This window comes from Diceros bicornis, chromosome 7 (assembly GCF_020826845.1).
Source record: "Diceros bicornis minor isolate mBicDic1 chromosome 7, mDicBic1.mat.cur, whole genome shotgun sequence".
Taxonomy (NCBI): Eukaryota; Metazoa; Chordata; class Mammalia; order Perissodactyla; family Rhinocerotidae; genus Diceros; species Diceros bicornis.
In genome coordinates, this window is record NC_080746.1 from 58,740,103 (window position 1) to 58,761,630 (window position 21,528).

A 21,528-nucleotide genomic window follows, 5' to 3' on the forward strand; every position below is an offset into this window, starting at 1 on the left:
CATCCGTCCATTCAACATTCATTACTGAGCACCCACCCCACACTTACAAGGTCTGTCCTGCCATGGGAACTGGTTAAGTTCCTGAATCATCATGCTCCCGCTTGTCTCCAGGCCTGTGCTCATTCTTTTCCCAGAGCACTCTCCCCTTCCCACACTGCCCCTTCACTGGCTGGCTCCTACTCCTCCTTCAGGTCTCAGCTTCAATGTCACCTTCTGTGAGAAGCTTGCCCTGGCCCTCAGATCAGGGTGAGGATCCATTCCTAAACACTCCCGTAACAGCCCCTAGGGTCCCTGCTCCTCAATCTTAGCATTTACCACACTGGGTTCTAACTATTTGGCTACTTGCCTGTCTCCCTGACTAGATTATGAGTCTGGGAGGACAGAGACTGCACTTGTCTTATTCACTACAGGATCCCACTGGCACATGGTAGGAGCTTAATAAATGTTTGTTTAAAAGTGACTACTAGGCCTTGTTCTGGGCACTGGGAACAAGGAGATGAATAGTATGTGGTCTCTGCCCTTGAGGGGCTCCAAGTTCAGGGCAGGTGAGGGAAGACAGACCCAGGAAGAGACACCCTGCAATGCCCCACAGTGATGGCGTCACAGAGACCTGAAGAGAGCTGTGAGACCACAGAGCAGAGAGCAGCTCACTCCCCCGGGGTGGGGAAGGCTTGACAGAGGAGGTAAGATTGGACCTGGGCCACAGGTGAGCCTGGCCTCCAAAGCTTGTGGTAGTGCATTCTAGGCGGATGGAACCATCAGTGAAAAAGCACACACTTGTATCCAGGGACTGGAGAAGAGTACAATGTGGCAGGATCACCTGGCTGATGGGGTCCAGCTCCCAAGACCCCCATCGCCAGGTCTGGCACTGGGCTCCAGGTGGGTAATGAGCAGGCTGATAATTTGGAGCCCCTTAAATCAATATTCTTTAAATATTTGTCCAATATTTATTTGGTGGAGGGCAGGAAGAAACAGATTTAAATCGTTCCCTCCCAATAACCAGCCTCTCCCAGGTGTTAGTTTCTGAATATCAGCTGACTGGGATCCTCAGGCCACGCCACAGTTGAGTCTGCATCAGCCAGGAGTCTTTTTTATTTTCACATAAGATCATTTGGTACTCAAGTAGATTAAATGTTTGCATTTTATCAACTTCATCCCCTGATGTTTTAGCTGCACCCCCCTCCTAGTGAATAGGGTCTCCCCCCGACCCCCACCCCATAGCCTAGCTCTGACCTGGCAGGAGGAGGAGCGCTCTGCGCCATGCTGTCCTGGCCCTCTGCCGCCCCCTTCAGGCTTCCTGTGGTTTGAGTGTAAGGAAGTGTGGATCGAGGGCCTGCGCAGTTACCTCCTGGACTGGTGGAACTTCCTGGACGTGGTCATCCTGTCCCTGTACCTGGCGGCCTTCACACTGCGCCTCCTCCTGGCTGGGCTTGCCCACATGCACTGCCGGGATGCCCCTGAGGGGGCTGCCTGCCACTATTTCACCACAGCTGGTGAGTGCCCCCCAACTCAGCCCTGAATCCCCCAGTCCCTTCTCTTCCTTCCCTCTCAGCCTCAGCCCCCATTCTACCCTGCACAGAGCGCAGCGAGTGGCGTACCGAAGACCCCCAGTTCTTGGCAGAGGTGCTCTTTGCTGTCACCAGCATGCTCAGCTTCACCCGCCTGGCCTACATTCTGCCGGCCCACGAGTCGTTGGGCACTCTGCAGATTTCCATTGGCAGGATGATCGATGACATGATCCGGTGCGTGCTGTTCCTGCTCAGGGCACCCTCCCCTCTGACGGACTCCACTCGGCCTCCTGAAATCCCCCAGCTCTCGTGTAGCACAGGGATTCTTAACCTGGGTTCCTTGTGTGGCCTCCAGAGACCTCTGAAACCCTGAAACTGTAGGCAAAATTTGGGGCGTAAATGTACACTTCTCTGCAGAGAGGGTCTATGACTTGCATCTAATTCTCCAAGAGGCCCAAGACCTCGGAAAAAGTTAGGAACCACTGATAGCAGAAAGGGCCCTTAGCTGGGATTTCCAGTCCCCGTTCTGTCACTGTCTCTGTGACCGTCTGAGATGGGCCTCAGTTTTCCCATCTTTGTGGTAAGGGCACTGGAATCCAGGGTCCCTTTGGGTCCTTCCCCTTCCATAACTGCTCTTTGAACTCGTGGCGTTATCTGGTCTTCTTGGTGCTTATCACCTAATCATTTACAGCCAGACCAGGCCTCTCACCCTCATCAGAGCCCATAGTTAGTGCCTGCTCCCTTGGGAATCCCCTGCCTGAGGTGGGACTGGCGGGGGTGCCTTGGTGGGAAGAGCCCTGTGTTCATCTATGCACATCTGCAGCTCAGCTTAGCATCGAGGAGAACCTCCTGCTCCACCTCTTAGATTCTTCTAGATCTCCCTGTTGCAGACTAACTCATTCTCACATGTGACTTGAACTCCACTGGTGATAAATCCTGTCCAGTAGGACTCTCTGACTCCCACTCATCCCTGTTCCCCACTCAGCATCTCAGGCCCTCCCAATGAGACTGGCCCATCCCCAGCTTTGACAGCTTGAACTCAGTCCCCTTTATTCTTGAGGGAGAGATCCTGCTTCAGCACCCACTTTACATCCCTTCTCACTTCCCACCCTCTGATTCCTCTATTATTAATGGTAACTAAATTGAAAACTTGTCAAATAGAGAGAGGCTGAGCCTAGGAAACCGTCACGACCACCCCCCATCCCTCTTCCTAGAGCCTGACTTCTCCCAGGGTGGAGACCTGCTCTGACCCTTCCCCATCCCACTCCCTCCCAGGTTCATATTCATCCTCATGATCATCCTGACCGCCTTCCTCTGTGGCCTCAACAACATCTACGTGCCCTACCAGGAGACGGAGCGGCTGGGCAAGTATGCCGAGGCGGAGGCAGGATGGGCAGGTGGGGGTCTGGTAACGTGCAGCTTGGAGCTTAGTGATCACCTCTTCCTGCCCTGCTCCTCCCTCATCTCTTCACCCAGTAATTAACTCTGGTTTGTTCACTGCCTCATTGATTCACTCTCACTCATTTATTTGTTCATTTACTCATTCATTTATTCACTCACTTTCTCTCCAAACTTTTTATTTTAAAAATGTCAGGGGGGCCGGCCCCGTGGCTTAGCGGTTAAGTGCGCGCGCTACGCTACTGGTGGCCTGGGTTCGGATCCCAGGCGCGCACCGACGCACCGCTTGTCCGGCCATGCTGAGGCCGTGTCCCACATGCAGCAACTAGAAATATGTGCAACTATGACATCCAACTGTTTACTGGGGCTTTGGGGAGAAAAAGGGGAAAAAAGGAGGAGGATTGGCAATAGATGTTAGCTCAGGGCTGGTCTTCCTCAGCAAAAAGAGGAGGATTGTCATGGGTGTTAGCTCAGGGCTCATCTTCCTCACAAAAAAAAAAATGTCAATTCATAGGATTCACTCACTCATTCATTGTATGTTCATTCATTCACTCACTTTTTAAATTCGTTCACTTTCTTAGTCATTCAGTCATGGCAGGATTTTTGTTATTGTTGTTGAGTTCACACCCATTTACTAGCACCTTCTTTGTAGTAGGTCCTGTCCCTGGCACTGGAAGCACAGACAGGAAAAGTGAACCAGACCCAGTCTCATGGAGAAGATGGCCATGTGCACAAATAAGCTCAATTTGGGATGAGAGGGGCCACCCCAATGGCGTAGTGGTTAAGTTCATGTGCTCCACTTTGGCGGCCTGGGGTTCGCAGATTCGAATCCCGGGAGTGGACCTACGCACCGCTCATCAAGCCATGTGTGGCGGCATCCCACGTACAAAACAGAGAAAGATAGGCACAGATGTTTGTTCAGGGCTGATGTTCCTCAGCAAAAAAAGAGGAGGATTGGCAACAGATGTTAGCTCAGAGCCCATCTTCCTCACACACACACACACACACACACACACACACAAAATTATAATGGGATGATAAGTGCTGTGAGGAAGGAGGGCTTATGTTGAGGGTACCCAAAGGGGAAAGCCCTTTCCTCTGTCTTGGATGATCAGGGAAGACTGCACAGAGAAGGGAGAATCCGGACTCCACCTACAAGGGGTATGAACTTCAGAGAAGATGCAGGGCATTCTGGCAGAAAGGGGGTATGTACCAAAGCAGAATAGCAAGATGTCTCCCATGGTTAGTGCATGGAGGGAATTTTAAGAGAGGAGAGGGTAGAGAGGCCAGGTCTGGGAGCTCATAAATGTTCTGCTGAGAAGTTTTGGCTTTCTCCAGCAGGCCAGGGAGCTCCAAGTGGCCTCCCAAGCAATCATTCAATCGTGACTTCTTCATAAGAGCAACTACATGATGGTTTTATTGGTGATGGTGAATGACCCACACTTGGGCCTGTGGATATTGGTCAAGGCTTTCTCATGGTTCCAAAGCAAATGGAGGCTTTATTCAGACCAGTCCTCCTACCAAGAATCCTTGTTCGTGTCCTGGCTTCAGGACGTTCAGGAACTCTGCTTACACAGTTTAAACCGTGAATCTTACTACGAGGGACAGTAACTACTACTCATTCCAGCCTGCTTCACGGGTCCTAGTGGTATTAGTCACTCCACAGTAGCATGGGCAGGCAGAACCCTCCTGTTCATTCATGAGTGACAGCTAATTAAGTCAAAAGTATTTTTGCTAAAAACCTCAGATAGGTTGCATGGTAGGCATCTGGACTAAGGGTAGTTAGGAGTGTTTAAGTTTGACAAGCAGAAGTACAACACATCAGATCAGCTTTTAGAAAGAATACCTTGGATGCAATGTAGGGGATGGCATAACAAGAGAGAGACTGAGGCCAGAGACCAGCTGCAGAGGTTGCTGCAGTAATCGAGACCTGAACTGGCACTGAGATGGAGGGAATAAGACAGATTCTTGAATAAATACAATAGGCGGGAGAATGTGGTCAGGTCTGTAACTAACAGACATGCACATTCTGCTGAAGGTAGAGCAGGGAGTTCAGGAAGGGCTTCCTGGAAAAGGTAGCATTGGAGTTGCCACTACTGTGGTCCAAACCACCATCCTCTCTCACCCAGACCATGGCAACAGTTTCTTAACTGGTCTCCATGCCTCCGCTCTCTCATCTGCTTCCTTTCCATTCTACTCACAGCAGCCAATGTGATCTTTTCTAATGTAAATCAGGTATCACCCCTCTGCTTAGAACTCTTCATAGCTTCCTAATGCTCTTAGCCGTGGTAAGGATCTTTGTTTTTATCCTACAAGGTCCTGCATGACCTGGTTGGTCCCTACTTACCTCTCACAAGCCTCTGTCTCCTTTACCCTCCAAGACTAGCTATGCTGGCGTTCTCTCAGTTCCTCAAATGCCCCAGACTCCCCTGTTTTGGGCTTGCTCTTCACATCTCCTTCCTTTTGAGCTGGTTGACTCCCATGTATCCTTCAGAGCTCAGCTTGAATGCTTTTTGAAGAAGCTTTCCCCAAGTCCCAGACTAGGTCATAACATCTTGTGCTGCTCCTTCACAGCACTTACCACAATTTAAAAACGTTGGTACAATTAGTGTCCATCTCACCCCCCATCCCCACCCCAGAACATAAAGTCCTTGAAGACAGGGACCATGCTTGTCTTGTTCACAGCTCTATCCTTAGCACCTATGTTACAACTATGTGCTCAATAAATATTGGTTGACTGAAAGAACAGAAGTTGGAGCTCAGAAATGGCCAGGGTCTGTATGGGCCAGGGTGGTCCAGAAGGCCTCATGGAAGCAGAACGCTGTTGGATGGGTCCTGGAGGGTGAGGAAGAATGTGCCTGTGTGGCGCTCAGGCTCCTCTCCCACCCCTCACATCCTATCTTTTGGCCCGACACGCCAGTTTCAACGAGACATTCCAGTTTCTGTTCTGGACCATGTTTGGCATGGAGGAGCACAGCGTGGTAGACATGCCTCAGTTTCTGGTGCCTGAATTCGTGGGCCGGGCCCTCTACGGCATCTTTACCATCGTCATGGTCATTGTGCTGCTCAACATGCTCATTGCCATGATCACCAACTCCTTCCAGAAGATTGAGGTGCGTGAACTGAAGCCACTTAGGCCAGGGAGAAGAAGGGAGAAAGGGATGGAGAGGAATAGGATGCAAGGAGTTGAGACATTGGGGTTCCTGCTCTGCCTCCACTATTGTTTTTTGACTTGGGACAAATTTTCCTGTCTAGGCCTCATTTTCCTCATCTATAAAATGAGGGTCTTACTAATGCTGTTAGTTTCTCCAGACACAAGTCTAGTGCTCTTTCCCCTTTAGGGTTGGGAGGAAGGGTGCGTTGTGGAAAAGCAGGTGGGAACATGAGAAAGGAGGGGGAAGAAGATGGAAGGGCTAGGGTTTGTGGCTGGAGAAATGGCTGGGCAGGAATTGGATGTCAGAAGGGTGAAAGATAATGGGGAGGAAGAGAGAGACAGGCAGGGGAACTGTGAGTGATGACGAGGATGAAGATAAGAATGGGGAGAAGCAAGTCCTTGGCATTTTGGAGAAGAAGAGACGTGAGGATGGGGGGAAACCAGGCAGGTAGAGTGGGCAGGAGGGCTAGGTACCAAAGTGGCCTTGCAGAGCCCCTACCTCCTGGTCCTCAGGACGATGCTGACGTGGAATGGAAGTTTGCTCGCTCCAAGCTCTACCTGTCCTACTTCCGAGAGGGCCTGACGCTGCCTGTGCCCTTCAACATCCTGCCCTCCCCCAAGGCCATCTTCTACCTTCTCAGGTGATGACCTTGGAGCTCTCACTCCCCACTCCTAAGCTCCCACCACCCCGACTCCAGCTCCTGCCTCTGGTTCCCTAGACCCTGTCCTCTGACTAACCCCTTTTCACCATCTAAATCTCTCAGGAAAATTTTCCAGTTCATTTGCTGTTGCTGTTCCTACTGCAAAACCGAGAAGGCAGACTACCCCCCAATCCCCACCTTTGTGAGTACCTCATCTGCTTGTTGTTGGTCTGCCTCACATCTGTACCATCCATTTGTTTGCACACCTCTGGCTTGTCTGTCTTTCCAGGTTACGTTCCCCAGAAAGCCTGTTCCCAATTCCTACTCTCTCACATGGCTTGCATTTCCCTCTTCCTGGCTCTGGCCATTTCCTAAATTTCCGACCCTGTGTCACCTGGCTTAAACAGAAAACTCCATGCCACCCTACCCCCAAGCCACCAACACCCTGCAAGCTCCAGACAAACCTTTTTGTCCTAAACTAGGCCAAGACGTGGTTGAACATTTTTCAAAAAACATGTTAAGAAGCTGAGGGAAGAATGCCCTACAAATGGGGAAATTAGATGTCTGGCAGAGGCCTCCAAGGGGCAAATTTACCTCTCATTCTTGGCTCCCTAACCCAGGCTGGCTTCCTAATTCAGACCAGCATTACTGCCAGGGCTCTAGGGGGTCCTATCTGTTCCCCTTAAAATGTGTTACCTGAGGATTTCTCTAAGCCAGGGCCTCCAGGTCAGCCCTACGGGGCCACAGGCCAAATCTGTGGCTCTGAGGTCCCTGGATCCCCAGGTGAGGAAAGCCCTCCCTTATCTGGTTGCTCAGTGGTTTGCTCAACAAACACTTATCAAAGCACGCCAACACTGGAAATAAAGATGTGTAGTCTCTCGGGGTGCTGACAGTCTAGAGTGGCAGAAGGAAATGGACTGTAATTGAACAGGACAATGAGACTATGACAGAGAGAAGCCCAGGGAGCTGTTGGAGCACAGAGGAGAGGCCCAGACCAGCCTCAGGAATCAAGGAGCATCCCAGAGACCTTGAGGGCAGAACAGAATCCTGGAGGATAAACAGGAGGTTGGTGGGCAGATACGGTGGAGAAGGAAGTTCTAGGCACGGGAAACTGCATATGCCAAAGAAAACATGACATTTACAAGAACTGAATGCCAAAGGTTCCCAATTTCCAGTTCCCACCACATCCCAGCTACAGGCTATCCTGCACGGACACCTCCTTCACCCTCCTGTATCTCTGACTCCAAATTCTGGAATTATCACCCTTTCCCCCTCGCGACTTCCTGGCCCTGTCCTGGCTGCCTGATGCTTATTTGCAGACCGCATGTCAGGGCTGCTTCCACCATAGGGTGAAACAGCTTCTTCACCGGAGGTCGTATTCAGTTCTCTGGGCCTGTGCCCAGTCCTGGATGGGCAGAATCCCTGTGTCCTGCCAGATCCCACCATTAACAGCCAGCTGGGGGTCTCCCCAGTCCTCCATTGCACCCCCACTGAGGTCCCACCTTTCTTCCAGCTGCCCCCAGCTCAGCCTGTTCTTTGGTGATCCAATCAGGTGTCCCCTCCCACCTATCCTGCATCCTCAGGAAATGGACTCCCAACGTTCTTATTCCTTATTTTACATAAGAAAATTTTTTTATATACTCTGTAGCAGGAAGGGGCCATCGTTCTCTTTTACCTCTGCCTGTCTCATCTCTCCTTTTATAATATTTAATAAAATTCTTTGCTTTTTCACATTATAAAAGTAAATATGCTAACTATAAAATATTTAGAGAGAAGATACAGCTAGTTAAATAAAAATAATTACTTCCTAAGCATTTAGAGAGCCCCTAATCTATGCCGGGGAAGTACCAACCTGGGAAGTGAGCATTATTATCATCTCTGTTTTAAATTTGGAGACGCTCAGCCTGAAGAGGTTGAGTAACTTGCCTGAGGCAAGCAGCTGTGAAATGACGGAGCTAGGATTTGAGCCTATGTCTTCTGGGCCCAGCACTTTGCCCACTACCCCTCTGCTCTTTCCAATATCTGCCCCACGTGCCTTACTTGCCCTCCTGGTACTGTCCCGAGGCCTAAAACTGGACCCAGAACCAACCATTCTAATTTGTGTGATGATTTCCATCTTATATGCATGAGCAGGTCCATGTAGATGCCTCTCCACATCTCCTAGTCTCCCCTTCTGTAGAATCTGAAAGGCGGGGTTAACCTGGACTAACTCAACTCAAGAAAACCAAGGTTGGGTTGGTGGCAGGAGAGAGAGCTTGACTCTGCCCTGCTCAGCATTTCTGTCTCTGCCCATTCCCACCTCCACCTCCCAACCCTCACCCCATCTCCCCACCTGGTTCTCTTGTACTCGGCCATTCCCCAGCTCTGGCCTCCATCCTTCTACCTTCCAGGGCTGCTCCAGGGTCTAGGTGTGTGGCCTTCAGGGACAGAAAAGTCTGCACAGACTTTGCCTCCATCCTTTATTGACTGGGGAGGGAGCAGTGATTAGAGAAAGGGTGAGGTTGGAGGATCTCTCTCACCCTCCTGTCTTCCCATCGCAGGCCAATCCTAGGGCAGGGGCAGGGCCTGGGGAGGGAGAGCGTGGATCCTACCGCCTTCGTGTCATCAAGGCCCTGGTCCAGCGCTACATAGAGACTGCCCGGCGGGAGTTCGAGGAGACCCGCCGCAAAGGTTAGTTGTTCACCTCCAGGCCTTCCCCGTTCCTGTTCCCTGCTCAGCTGGGATAAATGCACCATGCCCAGACTCATACCCTCATCCAGTTGGCAGTGATGTGTGGCCCCATCCTGCCCTGCCCTTCGGAGCCACAACCTGCACAGTGTGGCCTCTTGCACTCAATTACCCTCTGACCCATTCAGACATTTATTCCACTCATTTCATTTAATCCTTCATTCCTGCCTTCATTCATGTGTTCATTTATTCTCATTCACTCCCTTACCTGTTCACTCATTCACTTAATTCATTATTCATTCATTCATTCACTTATTCTCTCATTCAGCTGACATTCAATGCTATGTCCCCTTTGTTCCTGGCCCTGTCTTGGAGGGAGGGGGGACTGTGTCGACCAGGGACACACGGGAAGCTTTAAGTCTGGTGAGGAAGAGAAACCATCTTACTAGGCAGAAAGTGCCTAGCTGAGAGAGACACAGATTGCAGTGGGAGCCGAAAAGAGAGCAAGAGCCTATCATTTTGTTTGTTTGTTTGTTTTGTTTTGTTTTGTTTTTTGTGAGGGAGATCAGCCCTGAGCTAACATCTGATGCCAATCCTCCTCTTTTTGCTGAGGAAGACTGGCCCTGGGCTAACATCTGTGCCCATCTTCCTCTACTTTATATGGGACGCCGCCACAGCATGGCTTGACAAGCGGTGCGCCTGTGTGCACCGGGATCCGAACCGGCAAACCCCGGGCCACCACAGCGGAGCGTGCACACTTAACCACTTGCGCCACTGGGCCAGCCCCAGAGCCTATCATTCTGAGAGGCTCATGGGAAGGTAGAGGATAGGGTACCAGAGGTTGGAGAGAGAGGAGGTAGAATTTGGGCCCCAAGGATGGATATGAGCTGGACTGGTGTGGATCAGGAAGAGGGCTGACAGGAGTGGATGTACAGATCTCTACCCATTAAAACCTCCCATCCCGGGGGGCCGGCCCCATGGCTTGGCCGTTGGGTGCACGCACTCCGCTGCTGGCGGCCCAGGTTCGGATCCTGGGTGCGCACTGACGCACCACTTCTTCGGCCATGCTGAGGCGGCATCCCACATACAGCAACTAGAAGGATGTGCAACTACGGCATACAACTATCTACTGGGGCTTTGGGGAGAAAAAAGAGGAGGATTGGCAATGGGTGTTGGCTCAGGGCCGGTCTTCCTCAGCAAAAAGAGGAAGATTGGCATGGATGTTAGCTCAGGGCTGATCTTCCTCACAAAACAAAACAAAACAAAAACCCTCCCATCCCTAGGACTCCTGATCCCTTCTCTGGCCCACAAGACTTCCCTTGTTTGTATCTTCTAAACTCGCCACCCCTCCAGCCCCGCTCAGATTCATCTGCCCACCTGACCCCCCGCCCATAGCCAGTCTCTCACTTCCTCCAGTTCCCCTCCCTTAGGAACCCCAGGCATGATGTCCTCAGGGTTCTGTTGAGGGTAGAAGTGGTTCAGGGCAGGCTTACCTTCTGAGAGACCTCCCCATCAATGCTCCCCGCCAGACCTGGGCAACAGACTGACAGAGCTAACCAAGACTGTATCGCGACTGCAAAGCGAAGTGGCCGGTGTGCGACGGACTCTGGTGGAGGGAGGGACTCCACAGCCCCCCCGGGGTGCCAGCGTCCTTAGTCGCTACATCACCCGAGTACGCAACAGTTTCCAGAACCTGGGGCCCCCCATCCCTGAGACCCCAGAGCTGACAGTGCCAGGGATTGTGGAGACCCAGGTTGCTTCAGAAACTGGGCTTCAAGATGCTGAAGGGGCTAGGACTCCAGCTTCTGGAGAGTCTGGCCCTTCTTCCCCAACTCACGTGCTAGTGCATAGGGAGCAGGACTCAGAGGGAGCTGGGGACCTGCCCCAGGAGGAAGATTTGGGAACCAAGGGGGAGTCCTGATGCAGTGGGAGGGTCCCTTCTTCTGTTGCTGAGTAGAGCCGCCTAGATGGGTGAGGGTGGGGGCCACTTAGTAGGAGCTTATGTTGCTTTCTTTGCCTCAATAAAGTTTCTGGATGTCAGATGCCTCCAGAGTGTGTAAAAGTCTCTGTCTCCTGATGTTCTGAGACCCCTTCTTTCTCAGAAATGGACCCTTGGGGGAGCAGGACAGAGAGAGGTCCTGTCCTCTCTGGGGTCCCAGGTATCTTGGGCTTAGGATCCTACTTTGAGTTCCCTCAAATCTTTGGTGGAAAGAATTCTGGCCTGGGAGGCAGGGGCCTGGCTTCAACACTTCAATGTTAGTATTGAAGTATTCCTTCCTTGGCTTTGCGTTCCTCATCTGACAAATGGGCCAAGAAATCTCTCTGTCCCCTTCCTGCCTTCAGCGTTGTTGTGAGGAACCACTGGCTGTTAAAGCTTCTGGGTTTACAAGTTACAGTGTGTGACAGGGGTCTGCACAGGGGACCATGTCTAAGAGTGATCCAGAAGTCATTCTTTTTAGTCCCTCAGTCCCTGAGTCCTGCAAGTCCGAAGCAGGGCAGATGGTCCAGTCTCATGAAGAAACCAATCATGACATTTCATGTCACCGCACTGCAACACTGTTTAATCAAGTAGCCATCACAGTACTACCCTTGCTTGTCCTAGGGAGTCCTCACCACATAGTGGGGCTCCCTCCACCCTGCCATGGCCTCGGATCCCCCCACATCCTGGTTGGGGAGATGGCTGCTAGGGCTGGGTCCAAAACCACGTCTTTGCTTCTCGAGGCTGTTTGAAGCCCCTTCTTCAGATGAAGGTCACCAGTTCCCAGGACTCCTAAGTGGCAGGCACTGGACTTTCAGGGCCCAGCTTCTGAGAACAGGAACCCCCCAGGGGCCAAGAGCAGGGTCTTCCAGGAGAGCAGAGAGAAGGCCCGGTTGGAGGGTGAGTCTGGCTGCCCCCCTGCTGGAGAGAGAGGAAAAAAAAGGTGAAGGGTCAGCAGGGCGGGGGTGGGGTGGGGTGGGGGGGAGTGGATGCAGACATGGGAAGGGGCAGGAGGGTGACTCACGTGGTACAGACACACAGCTCCGCCTCTTCTCCCCTGCAATAGACAGCACGGTGAGGCCCCATGGAGACAGACCCTCACACCCCACACTTCTCTTTCCACCAGGCCCTGGCACAGGCCATTCCCCTTCTCAATCCATCTTCCCCTTCTCCTAAATGTAAACTTCTGTCTTCCCTTCCTCCTCCCCCAGGAAATCTTCCCAGATTGCCTCTTCCATCATGTCCCGGCCTCAGCACTTGGGAATAGCACATCTGTGTCCTGTCAACCCCGTTAAGCCCAGGCCCTCCTGGGAGCTGAAGCAGCACTCCTGTCACTTTCCTCTGCTTGCTGACCTCCTTAGCCAGGTTCTTTGGGTCTGTTAGACTGGATAGCAGTTAGAACCTTTCAAGAACATTTACAGAATCACCTGCGAATAGTCACAGATCCGGAAAACACTTATAGGACCTTCTAAGAGCTGGCAGAACCTGAGTGTGAACAGGTTCAGAACAATAACTCCTGGGGCCGGCCCCATGGCTTAGCGGTTAAGTGCGTGCGCTCCGCTATTGGCGGCCCAGGTTCGGATCCCAGGCGCGCACCGACACTTCTCCGGCCATGCTGAGGCAGCATCCCACATACAGCAACTAGAGGGATGTGCAACTATGACATACAACTATCTACTGGGGCTTTGGGGGGCAAAAAAAAAAGGAGGAGGATTGGCAATAGATGTTAGCTCAGAGCCGGTCTTCCTCAGCAAAAAGAGGATTAGCATGGATGTTAGCTCAGGGCTGATCTTCCTCACCAAAAAAAAAAAAAAAAGAACAATACCTCCAGTTGACTTCTAGTCCTCAACTTCCCCATTAACCAAGTGGGTCCCCTGAAGGCCCTGGGGATCGTGCAGGGCCACCCTGGCTCGTTTCACCCACCCAACCAGTCCTGCTTCCCTCATGCACAGCTCACCACCCAGATAGGCGCAGTTAAAGTGGCTGCAGGTCTGATTATAGCTCCAGAGAGTCACTAGGCTCCGGGCTCCATCCTGGGAGAACCTGGTGACCAAGAAGACTTCATAGGGAGGGATCAGCACCTCGCGCTCCTTGGGAAAGACAGACAGGGCATGGATAGGGGCCCCAAAGCAAGTCCTTAGAGAGAAGAAGGTGGCATTACCAAATCTTTGGGCCACCGCCTCATCCAGGGAGCTGGAGGCAAACTGGCCCAAGCGGACAGAGTCCCCCAGCCTCTTGGGTTCAAAGCGAAGGCTGCCTATGCCTCGGAACACCACCTCCCCAGATCCCCTGCTGCAGTCCCCACTGCTGCGCAGCAGCTGCAGGGCCCGGGTCAGGTAGAAATGCAAGGCCTTGAAGGGGAAGTGCCTCATGTAGGATTCCTGGGAGCCACCGCCTGTCCGCACGGCCTGGTTCAGCTCCCAGTACAGAGTGTTAGATGAGTTGGTGTAGACCATGACGGCAATTCCGTGCTGGGCCTTGAAGCCAGGGGGCAGGGTGAGCCCTCGACGCCTGTGCTCCCAGGTCTCCTGGGCTGCCTCCCAGGACTCCCGCAGCAGGGCATGGTGGGCCATCTCCTCCTTCAGCAGAAGGGCTGCCTTCTCCTCCATCTCCTCTGTGCAGCCCACATAGGCATCATCGAAGGTGTCTGGAGCCAGGCCCAGGGGCAGGATGGGAACAGCCTGGGCCTATGGAGGGAAGGAAGAGAGCAGCCACCCAGGAAAGGGTGTAAGTTCAGAGCACTGCTCAGGGGTCCTGGTAGCAGATCAGTTCATAAACCCAGAATCTCATTACCGTGCCCAAATATCTGGTGTACACAATTTGGCAAGAATTCAAGGGCTTAAATAACACGGGAACTGGAGTCAGACAGACATGGGTTCAAATCCTGACTTCACCACCTACTGGCTGTGGGATCTTGGGCAAGTCTCTTAACTCTTCTGGGCTTCAGACTCTCCACCTATAAATTGAGGACACTTCCAACCTCACAGGGTTATTGTGGGGATAGCATCTAGATCCTCACTTCTGTACGACCTAAAAGGGGTCATCTTGTCATTAGCGAGGTGCCTGCACTCCATGGGAAGTGGGGCTAGATGACGTCCAAGCTCTGTTCTGGCTCTAAGACTCAGTATGCAGGTGCTGTACCAACGGACAGCCAGTGCCCAGTGACCTGACCCCCACCCCATCCTCACACCCTCCTTCCCTCTCACACAGGTGTTCAGCCACCACACCAAGTCACTGTCAGCTCTGAGACTCCCGAGTCCTCTCCTGGCTAAGTGATAGAAGTTCTTATGCCCAACCAGGGTTGGGAGTAGGAGGAGCCCTGGTCCAGGAGGGGCTCCTAGAGGGTTTGCCTGGGCTGGGCCTGTGCTGGGAGGTGAGAAGTGGGGAGGAGAAAGTTGAGGGCACCCGCTAGGGAGGGATGATGTGACGGAAGGAGGACCCCAGGAGGACAGGTGGGTGGAGGTGAGCGTTCTGGGAGAGGGAATGGGAACTTGGGCCCCCTGCAAGGATGGAGGTTCCTGAGAGGAAGAGAATTAAGAAGAGGGGGATCCTAGAGAAGAGTCCCTGGGAGAGACTTTTGAGAAGTCAGTCCCCCAGTCCAGTTCCTCAGGGTCTGCCTCCCAACTGTTCCCTTTGTGGCAGGGGATGGTTCCCCCAGTTACCTTCCAGAGGGTGTGGAAGCTCAGGCCGCTGAGAGCTATCAACAGAGCCACCAGCATCATTCCTGGGGGAGACTCAGGATGGTGAGATCCAGATGAAGGTGGGACCAACGGCGGTGAGTCTTGGCTACACTGCGCTGGGGGACGAGACCTGGCCGCCTTCTTCTGTGGAGGAGGGGTCCCTGGTCCAGGACCCCTGGCCCAGGTGGGGCGTGGGCAGGGCCAAGGGCACGCCTAAGGGGGTGGGCGGGGCTTGGATTTTATTGTGCCCCAGCACAAGCTCATCCCCAGGTCTCCGCTCCCCAGAACCCCAGACGCCCCCAGGCTCAGTGTTTTCTGCGCAGGGACTGTTTTGCGGGGGTCAAGGTGGAGCCGTCATTTGGCCTAGAGAGGGGAGAGGGCGGGGGCCGGGGACCCACCTGGAGGTCGCGGAGGCGGAGACCGGGAAGGGGCGCTGAGGGTTCGGGGCTCAAGTCTGGGCGGGCGCTGCGCTGTTCCCGGAGTCCCGGATAAACAAAGTCCGCGGCTAACTATAGCCCCCGCGGCCGCAACCCGACACCTCTCTTCCCAACAACAGACACTGGGGTGGGGGCGGGAGGGGCGGGGGAAGGGGTGAGGGGCGTGACCCCCCATTCCCGAGGACGGAGGGCTCTTTCTCCTGACCCTCTTTGGCTCCGAGCCAGACCAGGATTGGGGAGAGGACTTGTAGACTCGGCCACTCACTCAGGTGGGCCCGACCTGGCGTGCCCAGCCCCTAGACCCCCTAGTCGGGGAAGTCCCACGAGGGTCCCGCCACCAAGAGGTCACCACTTGTGATCTCGCTGATTTGCATGCAATTCGCATATGGCCCACACATCGGGTCATGTGTGGTCCAGCATCTGAGCGGCACCTAGAACGCTCCCTTCTCTTTGCCTCCCCTTCCCTTCAGTAGGGTTGGACCACATGCAGATTCTCTGTCTCGGATCCCCAGGGTCCAGCCCCGCCCCCTCCCCAGACCCACTTTCCCTGGACCTCTCAGAATCAGGTGACCCATGTTTACAAACACCAGCCTTTCCCCTCCCTCCTGTGGGCTTGTCTATAAATAGCCTGGCTCCGAGTTTTGGACGCCCAGTCAGAGGTAATGGGAGAAGGGGCCAGCTGAGGAGTCAGTCAGCAGCTCTGGGAAGATCCTTCTGACAGCCTGAGCCTCTGGGGTGGGAGGGTGACACCCTGGATGACCCCAGGGTGGCCGGAGGAGTTGAGGGTCCTGACTGTCAGGATTTAAGAGATCCTGCCTGGTGCCTGCTTCCTGCTGGGGCTGAGGTGGGCACAGGAGGTGAAACTCACCACAGGCTCCATCCTGGTCTGGTTCATTCATTTAGCCCCATCCCTGTTCCCGCATCCCCTCAGACTGCCAGCCAAATAAAGAATTTCCTTCACCTAGAATCCTGCTGTCTTCAAAAAGCCTTCCTGTAGACCAAAAAGGAAGACAAATTGTGAGTCGGGCTGGGGGCACGGTGGGAGGTGGAAAGAGCGGCATCCCAAAAAACCAGAGTGCTTGCCAGGCAACAGCTTCAAGACGAGTTCTTTCACCCCTTCCAATGAGACTGGCCACCCCCAAGGTCTCCTAGATCAGAAAATCAGGAGTTGCTCTACTGTTTACCATTATTGTGAAAAACAGCATCTCGCCTACATATCCTGCCTGCCTTGCTCACTGAAGGGACCTGAGCATTTGCAGTTGCTGGAACAGAAAATACTGTCTGAGACAGCTAGGCCTCCTGGGACAGTCCCAGGACCAGATCTACTGGGATCATGGCTTTGTCCTCTCTCCACCATCTGGCTTTGGAGAATTGCTTTTCCCGGCCCAAGACCTGGAACCCCAAGAAAAGCCTCAAGTAATGGAGTCAAATCTAGTCATTGAACAGAGGTCCTGAGTGAGGCAGCGAGTCCTCTAAGGTCACACGGCGAATCAGTGCTGGAGCTGGGGCCCAGACCCAGCCTCCTTAATCTGGGAATGTCTCGCTGCTCCTTAGGTGAGTCTCCGTGCTCACATGGAAGGAACAAAATGTAAAGAGATACTTTCTGAGGCTGGGGGTGCTGAGCACAGAACCAAATCCAGTGGGGAGGGAGTTGTTCCAGCCTGGATCCTCAATGCCTTGGCCACTTGCTCTCTGGCTTCAAGGATTCTGTTTTTCATGGGAAGAGCCCTGGCCCAGGGCAGACTGGGCAGAGGCTAGTGTTCCTGAGCCTTGAGGAGAGATCTAGAAATAGATGGGGGAGTGTCACATTTCTGACAGCTGTGTGGGGGAGGTACAAGTGGTGGGGGATTGAGGGTATAAAGGAGAAACCTGCCCTCCCCCTCCCCCAAGCCCATCGCAAGAGACCAACACCAGCTTCCCCACCCTGGAGAAGGCCTAGGTAAGGGGCACACCACCCTCCTCCCGGGCACCGGCAGGGAAAGAGGTTTTTTTAGGAGAAATCTGGGGTATTAATGGTGGAGTTTTAGGAGTCATTAGGAAAAGTGTCAGGGAACATTTTATCTTAGTCTGTTCTGGCTGCTATAAAAAAAATACCACAGACTGGGTAACATAAACGACAAACATTTATTTCTCACTTTTCTGGAAGCTGCAAGTCCAAGATCAGGCGGCTAGCAGAGTTGGGTGAGGGCCCCCTTCCTGGATTGTAGCTGGCACCTTCTCACTGTGTCCTCACATGGTGGAAGGGGCTAGGGAGCTCTGTGGGGTCTCTTTTATAAGACCACTAATCCCATTCATGAGGGCTCCACCCTCATGAACTAATCATTTCCCAAAGCCCCCACCTCCTAGTACCATCACATCAGGAGTTAGGATTTCAACATAGGAATTTTGGAGGGGACACAGACATTCAGACCAAGGCACTTTTGATAGACAGGTTTCGGGTACCTAGGAAGGTTTGGGGCCATTGGGAAATTGGGGATTCCTGGGGAGAGATTTGGAGTCACATCCCCAGAAGGAATGTTCAGCAAGGGTCTGGAAAAGGGGAGCCTGACAAGAAAAGGGCCCTGAGCAGGACAAGAGGAAGGACAGAAGGGCAGCCGGGACATGAAAAGGGGTTGCCCAGTGCCTCCATTTCCTCAACTCTGGCCCCCACCCCATTGCCCCCCAACACTGGTCACCAAAGTCATCAATCCACCTGCTTGCAGTGGTCTACATTGTTAACTGCTGCCGGAAAGCTTCTCAGACTCTCAGCAAACATTCCGGGAGGCCTCACCTGTGCCTGGCCTTGGGCTGAGCTCTGGGGACACAGAACGGGTCATATCTGGTCCCTGCCCTCAAGGAACTCACAGGCCGGGGGGGGGGGACAGAAACGTAAGGGCAGCACAGTATGATTAGGACAGTGACAGAGGAAAGCACAGGGTGATACAGGAGCCCAGGGAAGTCAGAGGGCTTCCTGGAGGAGGTGACCCCTGAGCGAAGCCTTGAACAGTGGGTAGCAGGAGAAGGGCATCCCCAGCACCTGAAATGTGTGCAGAGCCACAGGGAGAGAAACAGCAGAGCCTCGCCTGGCACTGTGTTCTGTACTGTAGAAGCCAAGCAGGGGTGGTGGGGCACGAGGCTGAAGAGGTCGTGGAGGGCCAGGTCACAGAGGGCCGCAAATGCCAGCATGAGGAGGTTGGACTCTGTCCTGAGGGTATGGAGGGAATTTTTGTTTTGTTTTTTTTTTTACTTGTTTTTCTTAGGTGTGTTCTCATCTCTTCCCTCATAATTTTCATCTCTGCGTTTTTACTCTGTATTTTGAGATATTTCGTCCAGTCGGCTTTGGCACAGAGGGTGTTTAAGCAGGTAAGGCACATGACCAGCTGTGCTTTAGAAACACTGCGCCCCCTGCTCCGTGGAGGGTGGGTCAGCAGGGGTGACACTGGAGGCAGGGAGGTTCGTGAGGAGGCAGGGGCAAACCTGAGCCATGGCAGAGGAGGTGGGGGTGGAGAAAGGGAAGAGGATCTGGGATGGACCCATATTGTGCCCAGCATTCGTTGTCAACTAACTTAATGTCTGATGAGTGATCGAATGAAGGGATATCCAAGTGACCATCTTGGGTGACTGGGTGAATAATGGGGATGGTGTATGACATGAGACTCTTTGGATGGCAAGTTAACAGGACCCACCCTGAGCTAGATCAAGTCTAAAGGGGAATTTATCACAGGGATATCAGGGTATCTCACAGGACCCAAGGGCCAGAAGTGAAAAGCCTCTAGAAACCCAAGGAGGCATCTCACTCTGCCTCTGCTTTGGTTTCAAGGAGCCCTAGCTTTGCTTCTCAGCCCTCTCTTTCCTCTGTCCCTGGGGATCTCTCTCTTCCCTGACTTAACACACCTCTGACTCTCCAATGTCTCTTCTTATTGTCCATCCTGCTACCTTGTGGACCTCTGCCCCTGGAAAGCCCACATGTGCCAAACTGAACTCACCATTTCCCCTCCAAACCTCATCATTCATGCAATACATTTTTTATTGAGCATCTACTATGTGCTCAGATGAGCAAGATGAGCTTTTAACGTCTTCTCTGCTCCTCCTCTGTGTGTCCAGCCTAGAACATGGAAACCTGGCTGTCATCCTTGATTTTTCCCTCTCTCTCATCCCCTATATCCCGCCAGACACCAAGCTTGGTAAATTCTACCCGGGAACCCTGAGTCTATCCTCACTGCCATTGCCTTAGGCCACGTGATTCGATGTCCTCAGTCTGACTTCACAGTCCTCCTTCCCTGTCCCCAGCCTCTGATCTCTCTCTCTTACTGCCCTGTCTCTGCAGGGCAGAGATGGGGACAGAATCAGGGCAGTGGAGAGGCAGCGGGAGATATAGTTGGCCTAGTGAGTTTTCACTGCATAACCGCTTGCTTTGTGCCACAACATCTTCGTGGCATGTGAGCATCTCTTCTCAGGCTCATGGGTCTCCAGGTCTCTAGGTTGGCTGATCTAGAGTGGGCTGGGCTGGGCAGCTCTGCTTCGGGCTGCTGGTCTGCCTCAGCCAGGCTCCTCCTTGTTGTGGGCTGGGCTCAGGTCTGTCCTCACACGCTCATTCTGAGGGCCAGGCTGAAGGAACAGTCTGGGCCACATTCTGATGGTTTGTGGCTCAAAGAGAAAATCCTCTCTCTTGGTTTGGGTTCCCCCAAAAGCCGACCCAGAGACAAGGACTTGGGTGTAGTTAGCATTCCATCTTGGAACTGGGGAGCTGTGTCTCATGCTTTACACCCCACTGTGATGCCATCTTCAATTCTATACCCACTGCACCTCCTCTGGTCAGCTCTTCATTGAAACCCCACTCCTGGCACAAATCTCAGTTGGGCTCTTTTGGCTCATTTTGTAACACGCTTCACATGCGACTTGAATGACTCCACCTCAATCTCCACCTCAAAAGAGCTTAAAGAAGCAGGGATGTGGGTTTTGTTGCTACTGCTGCTGCTCATACTTTTATCCTCAGTGCCTGACACGTTACAGATGCTCAAGAATTTGTTGTTGAATAAATGAATAAGCAGGGTTTGAGGGAGAAAAGATAATGAGTCCATTGTGGGACATGTTGAGTTTGATAAAAACTGCTGCTAACCCCATTGGCCAGAGAAGCTCATGCTTCAATTTAAATTATATATGGGCAATCATAGGCTCTTAGATTTGGAGACTCATAAAATTATAGACACAGAGAATCCTAGCGTCTTAAAGTCATTGAACTATAAAAACTTAGTCCCCCAAGAGTCAGAGAGGATTATGGGGGGATGCTTACCCTGAGTGAGACTGGGGGCAGAGGCATAACCACCTGAAAGTTATGTATCATTTGTGTACAGGGGCCTGTATCCATTTCTCAGGAGAGGTTTCAGCTTTCCTCAGATTCCCAAAGATAGAGACCCACTGACTGTATTGCCATTTGTGTAAAAGAAGGAAAAGAGAGACACCTGTGAATTTGCCTGTATGTGCACAGCATACCTCTGGGAGCGCACACAGGAAGGGGGACACTGGTTGCCTCTGGGGAGAGGAGGTCGGGGCTGGGGAATCAGTAAGAGGAAGACATTTCACTGCCTGCCTGTGGGCTGCTGAAATGTTAACAATGAAAATGTATTACCTTTTAGAAAATTAAAGCTTTAAAATATTAAAAATTAAAGTTATGATTGATCCGGTTAATGAGCAGAGATATAAATTAAAAAGTAGATACCATTTGTGCCCACCAGTTAAATGAAAGTTAAAAAGAGATCAACAATATCCTGTGTGGCTAAAGACACAGGCACTCACCTTCGTTGTTGGTGGGAGAGGCCACTGGTACCTTGTGGATGGCAACTTGGCAGTGCCTACAAAACAATATTCATATCCTTTAAATAGCATCTTCTCAATATCTTTCCTATAAAAATATGCACACAACAAGGATTTATATACACGGATGTTCACTGCAATATTATGTGTAATATCAAAAAATTAGGAAAAACACTAATTGTCCATCGATAAGGAAATGGTTGAGTAAATTATGGTTTAACTGTACTACGAAATTCCACGCTGCCATTATAATGAACAAGGTAGATATATAT

The 21,528-nt window shown here is 52.3% G+C and overlaps 2 protein-coding genes across 2 annotated transcripts in view; one reads left to right on the forward strand and one right to left on the reverse strand.

Moving 5' to 3' along the window:
• XNDC1N (XRCC1 N-terminal domain containing 1, N-terminal like) overlaps positions 1-11,412 on the forward strand; it is a 38,853-nt gene extending 27,441 nt beyond the window's left edge. Inside the window, exons 16-23 of the mRNA XM_058545707.1 lie at positions 1,293-1,493; positions 1,580-1,742; positions 2,784-2,876; positions 5,827-6,019; positions 6,574-6,701; positions 6,825-6,903; positions 9,242-9,371; positions 10,898-11,412. Of these exons, the coding sequence (XP_058401690.1) occupies positions 1,293-1,493; positions 1,580-1,742; positions 2,784-2,876; positions 5,827-6,019; positions 6,574-6,701; positions 6,825-6,903; positions 9,242-9,371; positions 10,898-11,289 (1,379 nt within the window). The 3' untranslated portion in view covers positions 11,290-11,412. The remainder of the gene's footprint in view (positions 1-1,292; positions 1,494-1,579; positions 1,743-2,783; positions 2,877-5,826; positions 6,020-6,573; positions 6,702-6,824; positions 6,904-9,241; positions 9,372-10,897) is intronic.
• A 499-nt stretch (positions 11,413-11,911) lies between these two features.
• Positions 11,912-15,229, reverse strand: ART5 (ADP-ribosyltransferase 5). The gene is made up of 4 exons (XM_058544537.1): positions 15,009-15,229; positions 13,304-14,033; positions 12,371-12,403; positions 11,912-12,267 (listed from the first exon to the last, which is right to left on the reverse strand). The coding sequence occupies exons 1-4, from the start codon at positions 15,066-15,068 to the stop codon at positions 12,161-12,163; spliced, it is 930 nt and encodes a 309-aa protein (XP_058400520.1). The 5' UTR covers positions 15,069-15,229; the 3' UTR covers positions 11,912-12,160.
• Positions 15,230-21,528: the final 6,299 nt, after the last annotated feature.

What these genes read in the sequence shown, in the direction of transcription:
- ART5 (XM_058544537.1), bottom strand. Translation starts at nt 15,068, where the DNA reads ATGATGCTGGTGGCTCTGTTGATAGCTCTCAGCGGCCTGAGCTTCCAC. An exon ending in GCTTCCACACCCTCTGGAAG is followed by an intron (nt 14,034 to 15,008) that starts GTAACTGGGGGA and finishes TTCCCTCCATAG; the next exon opens with GCCCAGGCTGTTCCCATCCT. An exon ending in GAGCTGTGTGTCTGTACCAC is followed by an intron (nt 12,268 to 12,370) that starts GTGAGTCACCCT and finishes CTCTCTCTCCAG; the next exon opens with CAGGGGGGCAGCCAGACTCA.